General features: G+C 34.9%; 2 protein-coding genes across 8 annotated transcripts in view; one reads left to right on the top strand and one right to left on the bottom strand.

The window, feature by feature from the left end:
* Positions 1 to 1,551: 1,551 nt before the first annotated feature.
* LOC306872644 (ubiquitin-conjugating enzyme E2 K) lies at positions 1,552 to 9,864 on the top strand. 2 transcript variants are annotated; one of them, XM_079421305.1, is made up of 7 exons: positions 1,552 to 1,918; positions 2,694 to 2,787; positions 2,894 to 2,952; positions 4,714 to 4,796; positions 4,949 to 5,048; positions 5,133 to 5,261; positions 7,513 to 9,864. In XM_079421305.1, exons 1-7 carry the CDS (start codon positions 1,856 to 1,858, stop codon positions 7,585 to 7,587), a joined length of 603 nt encoding a protein of 200 aa, XP_079277431.1. In that variant the 5' UTR covers positions 1,552 to 1,855; the 3' UTR covers positions 7,588 to 9,864. The 2 variants fall into 2 exon arrangements, with proteins under 2 accessions (XP_079277431.1, XP_079277432.1); XM_079421306.1 differs by lacking the exon at positions 5,133 to 5,261 and having other exon boundaries at positions 1,792 to 1,918; positions 7,513 to 9,312.
* LOC306872643 (sister chromatid cohesion protein PDS5 homolog A) overlaps positions 9,242 to 10,257 on the bottom strand; it is a gene marked incomplete at its 3' end in the record, with an annotated part of 50,904 nt that continues 49,888 nt past the window's right edge. For 4 of the 6 annotated variants that reach the window (XM_079421303.1, XM_079421302.1, XM_079421298.1 and 1 more), the window contains one exon: positions 9,318 to 10,089. In XM_079421303.1, the coding sequence (XP_079277429.1) occupies positions 10,086 to 10,089 (4 nt within the window). Of the gene's footprint in view, positions 10,090 to 10,257 lie in introns of all 6 variants that reach the window. The other 2 variants (XM_079421299.1, XM_079421304.1) reach the window with 2 other exon arrangements.

Below are 10,257 nucleotides of genomic sequence, written 5' to 3'. Positions count from 1 at the left end.
ATATTTGTATTTAAAAAAAAAAAAAAAAAAAAAAGATGCTTTATTGTTTATAAGGTCAACCAACTGAATACTGCAAAAATACTGAAAATGAATCATGGCTGATTGCAAATAAAGCATGGCACTGCATTCTGTGGAAGGGAAAGGAAACCTTTGTGGAAATCAGAAATTGTGTATGTCCAAAATGCAACTAACCTCCCAAAAAAAAACTTTACATTTTGTAAAAACTGAAAGTAAACTTAGTTCTTGTGAGTTATTTCTGACTTGCTAAATGTGCTTGGTTTATTAAAAATTGATGTTAAATTTTCCCTTTAAATTCAAATTAAAACTGTTTTGGTATACAGTGGATCATGTAATGGAAAAATTACTTGAAAGTAATTTTGTATAGTGAATTTGCACTTCTGCTATTTACTTTAATGTAAATACTTCAGAACAACAAATGACATGTCTTATAATATTGACATGTTTTTTAAAAAACATATTATTATTATTTGAAAAGAGAAAAAATGCATATAATGCCACATGACATGCAGCTATTAATGTGCTTTGCACCAAAACGATCTTTACTGTCTGCTTTTCATAACCTGATAGAGCTTACTTGTTACTTAGAGAAGCCCTAATTTACGTGCGTCCATTGTGTATGAGTGATGGTGCATAAGTGGATGATTAAGTGAGAGAGTGAATAATAGAGCAATAGAGAAAATTACCTATAAAATTATAGACTAGTTTTATAGGTTCATATGCCTGCACTCCAGTTTTGGCAGGCTTTTTTTTTTTTTTTAACCAAGACAAGTTTGTTTTTTTAGACTGAGATTTATTGTATAATGCTTTCTGGAAACTGCTATACAACTCTCCCTCTTGTAATGCATTGTTTGACAGTCCAAATCCATGATGAATATGAATTTTTCTAAAACGAAACCTTTAAAATCAGTCATTTCACAATGATCTTAATCTCTCAAATTGCAGCATGTTTGGCAGCAATTTGTATAAAAAGCATTAAGAGTAAGAGTAATATTGGCCTGTGGTTGCTAATGAATAATAATTCTTAAGAAACATTGATACTTACAATCCTGTGTCCTTTTACCATTCTATGGTTTTATTATAGAGGGGCAATTACAGCCTTCTTCATGTTACCCAAATTCACAAATATAAGCATAATGTGCTTCAAGGGAAAGTATAATGAATAGGAACAATTAATTTAACGATAAACTACAGGGCCTCAAAAGATCAATACAAATATTCATGTCAACTGAGAAATCTTCTCGCTTAGAATACGTTTTTTTTAATCATCTTGATTAAAAATATCAAAATGAAATCCATTATAGACACAGGGAAGACACTTTTATATGGTTATATAACATAAAAATATATAATTCATTATGTGCACTACTGTTTAAACATTTGGGGTTGGTAAGAAAGATTTTTAATGTTATTGTAAGTTTTTATGGTCACCAAATTATACGGTGTTTTATTTGATCTAAAACACAGTAAAAAATAGAAATACCATGAAATAATGACGTGGGAGTGAAACATATGTATCCAAGCAGTAGAAGCACGATATCATGTGACAGATACTAGATCTGGATGCATTCTGGATCTGTCAAGAGCTCTGCTTTTCTGCTAATATAACCACCTGCTTCAACAAAGAGGACAAACGCAGTGTTCTAGTGTAGTGTTTGAGTTTTCCAGACTCATTGTGCTCGCCAGTGTTTGTACTGGAGCTCAGTGAACTGTTTTAGGAGAGAGAGAGAGAGAGAGGGGTGTGAAAGTGAAGCACTATCATTCTTTGCGGACTGGAGGCTCAAAAACAGCGGAAGAGAGAAAGAGAGAGAGAGATAGAGAGAGGAATCAATCAGCCATGGCAAATATCGCTGTGCAGAGGATCAAGCGAGAGTTCAAAGAAGTGCTGAAAAGCGAAGAGGTTTGCAAAACGTTACTTTACTCTATTTTCCTCCCCGTTAAGAGCAAACAAAAGGACTTTTGGGAAAAACATCCAGAAGCCAGTGAGCCAGCTTAGCCTGCTAAGCTAATGTTAGCATGAACTGTCATATGATGGCCTTTAGATACGGAAGTCTTACACCTGACAAATGTGTTTCCTTTGATATTTTAAGACGAAAGCCTTGACCGAAATGTGAAAACCATTTATGCACATATCAAAGTACCACTAGATTCTTGACTGCACACGCCGTTCTTTAGCCATGCAGCTAACTTGCTATTTGACATAGTTAGCCTGCTAGCTGCTTCACTAACCCTTCTTTAGTGTGTTATAATATTAGCACTCGTGTTTGTCGCCTATTAACGTATTCTTCTTCATTTGAAATACTTTTTTACTGGTCGTGTCCAGACATATTTGCTGTGTTAGGGTCTGTTAGCAGGACTGCTTAAGTAGTTTTCAGGAGTGCAGCACCATGGTTGTTTCAAAACCCATTGAGGTGCCTACCTAGACAGCATTTTTGGGAACCACAGGCACCTTTCATGCTGTCTACCTAGGCTGCTCATTGTTTTAAAACAGTCCTACGACTTAATTGGTCACTTCTTTGTTCTGGGCAGCTGAAGTAAAGAAACAACCTTGTTTGACTAACTAAAGGCTTGTTTCTGCCATTTTGTCCTGATCCCAGTTATATTAAACGCACAAAGGTTAACTGGGTTAATAATAATTTTTCCTGTTTCTATTTTTTTTGTTCTACTTTAAACAGACAAGTAAAAATCAAATAAAAGTAGATCTGGTGGATGAAAACTTCACAGAGTTAAAGGGAGAAATAGCAGGACCACCAGACACACCGTATGAAGGTAGTGAGGCTATTTTCATCGGTCTTCTCTATTGCTGACGTGATGTTTGGAGATACATGAATGTTGTGGTTAAGATTATAATTTACAAGCTTTTTTTTCACCATAGGGGGCAGATACCAGCTAGAAATCAAGATACCTGAGACATATCCTTTTAACCCACCCAAGGTAATCCTTTATTTGATGTTTTAGTAATATTAGTGATTGCGGTTCATATTTAGTGTTTTGTTTGTAAGAAAATCAGGTTTTTCAATAGCTGACTTGATATTACCTATCAGGATTAGGATTTTAATAGTAGGTCTTGCATTTCTTAATGGAGCTAGGTGATCAAAGACACACAATCTTAATAATAAATATCAAAAGCAAAGAACTTACCAATTTACACATGCTAAATTGTTAGCACATTTTTTTGCCCCATTTGAAATTTGTAGAGGAAGGAGAATTGTTCATTTCCCCTGCTGGATTAAACACATTTTTATTAAATAAAGTACAACTTCATTTCTGTTCCAGTGGATATATGAACAGGAGCAGGATCTCATTTGGTTACAAATAAGTGATTTTACTGGCCCGATTAAAGGCTGTACACTACACGACTTTTGCCAAGATTTTAAGGATTAAAGTCTGGAGAAGTCAAAGCTAGTTACTGAAAATCAGAACCAGTCTGCAGATTTTTGACAGTCGGAGTTGACAGATTTCACAGAAAATTGTGTAGTGTATGATGGGCACAGACTAAAGACTCTTTTTTTTATCTCTTTTCAAGTCATCAAATATATTTGATATTTTGAACTATAATAAGTGTAGTGAAGTGAAGTGAATAAAAACACATTGTTTCCGATTGTCATGTCTACTTGCAACAAGGCACATGTTTGAGTGAATTTTTTTTGTAACAGCTTGAAAGTCTGTTGGTGTGTGGTTTGCAGTCCTTGTGTATGAGGCACAGTTTCTCTCCGTTACCTTTACAAAAGTTGGCAAGTGTATGACGACTAGTGTTTTAAAGTCTGTTCAGTTGTGTATTCCATCCTGAACTGGACCAACGCTTGACTTGACAAAGCAGTGAAGAACTATTTTCTGTGCTAACAACCTAATCAAGCAGTAACAAACTACTACTGTGTCTAACATTATCTAAAAAGCATGTGCTAAATTTGACTGTAAACATAGAGATAACAACAGAAACAGAAAATTACTGCTTTTTTACTTGAACTACTCGGAAGACATGAAAACCGTGTGTAGAAAATAGAACTGCACAGAAAAATTTTAGATAAATTCCATTTTTATTTACTAATGAAAAGATTAAAGACTAAAGGGGGAAAATGTCATATCAGGGTAATAATTCAAGATCATTTGTTTTATGCAAGATTTTTAAATTTTTTTTTTTTTTTGCAAGTATGATCAATTATGATTTAAAGGGTTACTCCAGCCCAAAATGAAAATGTAGTCATTAATCACTTACCCCCCCATGTCGTTCCAAACCCGTAAAAATTTTGTTCGTCTTCGGAACACAATTTAAGATATTTTGTATGAAAACCGGGAGGTTTGTGAAAAGCATCGTCAAAATAGTCCATCTGCCATCAGTGGTTCAAACTGACTGTTATGAAGCGACGAGAATACTTTTTGTACGCAAAGAAAATAAAAATAATGACTATATTCTATAATTCGTCTCCTCTGCGTCAGCGTAGCGCCATTTTGGAGAGTATCCGCTGGACGCAAGCAGCGTACGCTGTTCTTTGTCAGCCACATCACAAGGATATGCTGTTTTCGTTCAATTCAAAGCGTAAAGAACGTAGAGGAACGAACAAAGCTTTTACGGGTTTGGAACAACATGGGGGATTAATGACAATTTTCATTTTGGGGTGGAGTATCCCTTTAATGTTGACTTGCTTTGAAAGTTCATAGACTTTGAAGTAATTTTTTTTCCTACATGTTTTTCAGGTGCGGTTTATTACTAAGATCTGGCATCCCAATATAAGTTCAGTTACTGGGGCAATATGTTTGGACATTTTAAAAGACCAGTGGTGAGTGCTTATAATTAATGATCATGACAGGTGTAGTTTACTGTCATCAAGCATATAATGCGTTTCACACTCTTGTACTTTCTCTTTCCTGTTCCTTTTTCTATACTCTTTCTTCATCTCCTCTGTATTCTGTCTTCACTTCCTGTGCACAGGGCTGCTGCTATGACTCTGCGAACAGTTCTGCTCTCACTACAGGCTCTGTTAGCTGCTGCAGAGCCAGATGATCCTCAAGACGCTGTGGTAGCCAATCAGGTACACATGCGTGTCTGAATGAGAACGTACAATAACAAAGCATTGCAAACCTTTCAACTACATTACTGTTGTTGTTTTTTGCAGTATAAGCAGAATCCAGAAATGTTCAAACAAACCGCTCGTCTCTGGTCTCACGTTTACGCTGGTGCTCCCGTGTCCAGTCCCGAGTACACACGCAAAATAGACAAACTTTGTGCAATGGGCTTTGACAAAGTAAGTACTGAAAGTGGACAGCTGTTAGTGTGGTTAAATTCAGATGCAGCAGGGGTTTGCAACCTTAGGGACATCTGGCACTATTGGCATGTGTAGCCTTTAACTTTCAGCACATTTCTTGATAGAAATAAGAAATTACCACTGTCAGTGTGGTTTTAAACTTGTCCTGTACGATTTTTTTTTTTTTTTTCTTTTTGTCAAACCCTCTTGATTTGGTTTTTGAGGTGTACCAGAATAGGTTTTTATGCTTGATTGAAAAAAGATAATTACCAATATAATTAGGGATGCATCGATCCAATACTGGCATTTTCTGCCGGATCGGGTATCGGTGAGACAAGACCGATCCAAATCCAATATTGTGCGTATATTATTGTGTTATTGTAAAGCCCCATGAAAGGCACAACACATTATAAAGCACCATAAAGTTTTCGTGCAGTATATTTCAAGTGTTCTGAAGCTGTTCCATAGTACAGAGTAATATTTAAGTCATTAAATTCAAGTTGATGTAAACTCTTCTCTCCGCTGCGGCTGTCTGTCATCCATTCAGCATTCAAGCTGCGTGTCGCGTTCGGTTACTACAGTCAAAACAATGAAACTCTCTTCAAGAGGGCACAATAACTGAGATTTAAAACTGTTAAAAGAAAAGATTCGGCAGATTATCGGATTAGTAAAAAAAAAAAAGGTAATGTTGCATCTATATATATATATATATATATATATATATATATATATATAATATTTTACATTATTGAAGCAACTCTCTTCCCAGTCTGTCTCGAACGCTCTCTGTACTTCCTTTTTCGATAAAACCCTCCTTCTTAAATGTGCTCTGATTGGTTAGCTGATCCAGTGTGTTGTGATTGGCGAACAGCTTAGAGATTGTTCCTGTAATGTCACGCCCTTACCATAACCGTGAGTTTCTATCTGCTCGGGTGTAAATATTAATTATGGCATCAATTTTACCATTCTAATTCGAGCCTGTTTTAGACTCTGACAATGTTTCCGAACAAGAGGATTGTGCAGAACCTGCAATCACAAATAATTTGGTTTTGGAAGAGGGTTTGGAAACAGTAATATCTATGCAAACAAGTCCTCTCTACAAACAACTCGAAAAACCTTTTAAAGCTATTTTTGAAAAAGAAAAGTACAGGACGTGGACCATCAGTTGTTGATTGAAAGTGAGTGTCCATTCAATTGCCAGGTTTTCTTTTGTTCATTTTCAAATAACTTTAAAATCTAAATCAAATGTTACTTTATTAATTGTCTTTTTGTTTACAACCTAACATTGTTTTTGTTCAAGGGTAATCAGATGTCTACCAGCCACAGTGCTACTTGCCAAAAAGTACCAACAGTTATCACCACATGACATCAAAGGAGTAAACTACTAAAACTATTTTATTTATTTATATATATATATATATATATATATATATATATATATATATATATAAAAAAACAGAATAAAGATCACTTTTTGACACTTATGTCAAAAAGGTTGCTGACTCCTAGACTTGTGTCTGTGAAGTATACACTGAGACATGTATTACACAGTGAAATTGAATCCATATTTTTAGGTAAATGTTTTCACACAGAAAATACACTATGGTTTGAGGGTTGGTAAGATGTTTGCTTGTGTATGTTTTTTTTTTAAAAGAATTCTCTTATGTTCACCAAAGCTGCATTTATTTGATCAGAAATAGAAATTGTAATAGTGAAAAAGAATTACAATTTAAAACAACTGTTTTCTATTTTAATATAGAAAGCTGAGTTTTCTGCAACCTTTAGTCCAGTCTTCCATGATCCTTTAGAAATCATTATAATATGCTGAGTTGGTCCTCAAATAATCAGTATTGAAAAGGGTTGTGCTGCTTAAAATTATTATAGCATTTATTTCATATAAAAATATTTTGTATCATTAAAAGTGCCTTCCTTGCTGAATAAAAGTATAAACAATACAATAACCAATCCCAAACCTTTAACTGGGAGTATAAAAATATGCAGAATACTGTTTAGTAGGCACTGTTGAAAGGATAATGAAATTTCCTTCAAATAAATGTTAGTTCAGTTTAATTGATTTGTAGCACTTAATGCTATATTGCTATACTGAATGAGCAAAACTGTTCTGTTTGGTTGGGATGGCAGTGATTCAACTGTTTTCAGTGAGATATTTAGTCAAATTAGTGAACTGTTAGCTCAGCAAATTTACTGTTGCTTACAAATGTTACATTCTGTCTTTGTCTCTTTCAAACAGAATGCAGTAATAGTAGCCTTGTCTTCAAAATCATGGGATGTGGAGACAGCGACAGAGCTGCTACTAAGCAACTGATCATCCAGTTCTCTTCATCAGGCCATGTTTTCCTCAAACCCCTCCTGCATCATGACCCATTCTCTCCACATTCACACATGCATCACCCGTCTTGGTTTGTGTTCAGAATGAATGTTTGGGTAAGAGACAGCAGTTAGACAGCGAGACCTCGGAGTCATATTCTGTCTCTCTTAGCAAATGTTCACATCCCTTGTCTTGTCTTTTTTTTTTTTGTTTCCAACATTTTTACTGTTTTTGCCTTGCTACAATTTTCCCTCTTAAATTTAGGCTGTCACTTTCCTTTTAAAGAAACCCATAAAGACAAAGCCTCTATCACTGTCATTTCATGTGAAAAGAAACACCCACTTGCATATGTGAGACAATGTTAGTATATGTAAATTAGTACATTTAAGGTTGTGTACATTTAAAAGGCAAAATAGCAGGAATTTAGTTTTTTTCAATCTGTACACCATAAAAATGTTTTGGGATATGCTTATTTGAATGGGATCTGGAGATTATTAATACCCCTTCTATTTGACGCTCTCTTACAATGAACAAATGTGTGATTTTATTTGCTCATTTGATTCTTTTAATGTTTCTTTTGGCTTTCCTTTGCACTTATCTGTCTGTATAGTAGTTGATATGGCCGATGACATGGTGTTATGTGAGTGCAGACACAGTTTCAGACTTACTGGGTGAAGTGTTATTTTATTTTTTAAATGAAAGGAAGATTGCCCTTTTTGTTTTCCCTCTTTTTGAAAAGGGGGATGATGCAGGATTGGTGGTCTCAAACCCTTTCTTTTTGTTTTCAAGGCAGCTGTGGGGTTTGCAACTTGATAACGGACAGATATACCTTGAGTTGCCTCTTTTTTTTTGTTTTGAAGAATGTATTGTATGAAACAATTTGCATTTGTGTAAACATTTTGTACATGTAGAGATGAGAAAGTGAAGACAGTTTCTGTTCTCTTAAAACGATTGGCTTTTTTTGTAGAACAGTCAGTATGGCATCAAAGTATGTTGATGTGGGGGTTTAAAAGGGTTTCTGAGAGTGAGGTGGGGTGCGTTTCTTAGCATACCAAAATTGTATTCAGATTTCCACTCACAAGCTGCAGATATAATTTAATATTTTGCACTTAACTGATGATGCAAGCATGAATCAAACAGCTAGTTTTCTAGTCAACAAAGATGCTTCAAAGCAAACGGGCCAAGAGCGATTACTGCCACACAAATCTGTTTTTACCCAGTGTTCTGTTCTTACAGGGGTGAATTGTTAAAAGTTTCTTTTCTCCCTTTGCTATGTGCTCTACTTTGATTTGTTAGCATTCCCATATAACATCTGTTTTCAAAACGCCCCCACTTTCACAGCTAGTTGATTTCATACACCTCCTTTCTCATTTACATACAGCCAAGTTTTTTTTGGGGGGAGAGGGGATAAAGTACTGTTCATCTCTAGAATGCACCGTTGATGGCTGGATTTATATTTTGTATGAAAATCAAAAATGAAACAAAAAAACAAAAAAGACTGTCTTCCTGTAGTGATCACCTTGTTCAATATTGCACGAAGAAGTGAATTAAAGGACAAAAACTTCTGTGAAAGGAGAAATGCAGGTCATGGGCTCTGGCTTTAAGCTCCTTTACAAAACAAGAAAGAAAAAAAAACCCTACTCGAGCCGTACAAGCATGGTTATTTATTGTGAAACTGTCATATTCTTTTGAATTAAAAAAAAGTGTTTTTTTTTTTTTTTTTTTTTGTGTTATCTGTGAATCTCTGCCCTGCGCCTGTTAGGACATCTACATCAGTAGGTGTCAAATTTAAGTGGACTCGTGTTTGAAACGTGGGGAAAAATGAAACCGAACAGCTTTTTCCATTTAAATGTGAATCAATTTGAACATGCTTCTAAATATAGTATCGATTTTAACACAAACTTCATGTAGCAAAGACAAGGTGTCCCTTGCAAAAGTATGAGGAATTCATGCTCATACACCCAACAGAATAAATAGCAGCATTATTAATTATACAGTCTTGTAGTCCTTGCGCTTTAAATTTATAGAGTTCAACTAATTGAATACAAGACAAGAGCCTCAATAAATCCTTGCAATCAAAGAAATCTGAGGACAATATTTGGATTTAATAGAGGATTAAAAGAGGAGAGGGAGATAAAACAGTAAAAAATTATTTCCAGGTATTTAATAAGCAACCTTAGAGCAGATTAAAACTTTTTTTTTTTTCTTTCTTTCAAATGTTTGTTTTTAAAAATGGCTCTGGACAGAGAAGCAAAGAGCAACTTGAACAATTTCAACAAAAAAAAGAAAAAACGAATGAGGAGAAACAGGTCTGTGTTTCTACATACAAGTTTGAACATCTGAATCTAAAGAATTCATTTCTCATTCATCTGAGGTGTGGTGTAATGACAGTTCAGGTTTGTGAAGAGCGTTTGATGTATTAAGTATATGCGTCTCTTCGTAGGGTCACTCAATCCTTTACTGCCTGACCGTCCTTGTCCTTACACATCGACGCTTTACCTGAAACCAGAAAAATGTATAAATCAATTTACATTATGGTGAAAACTACATATCAAATATTAAAATGGAAAACAGTTCCCAGTTAGAAACATGTTTTAGTCTGTTCCTGACACTAAGCTAACAAACAACATAAAAATATATAAATTAGTGCAGCTGATTAATTTTTCC

Source organism: Barbus barbus, assembly GCF_936440315.1.
Source record: "Barbus barbus genome assembly, chromosome: 7".
Lineage (NCBI taxonomy): Eukaryota > Metazoa > Chordata > Actinopteri > Cypriniformes > Cyprinidae > Barbus > Barbus barbus.
The sequence above is the reverse complement of the archived record's forward strand: the minus strand, read 5'-3'. Positions and strand labels throughout refer to the sequence as shown.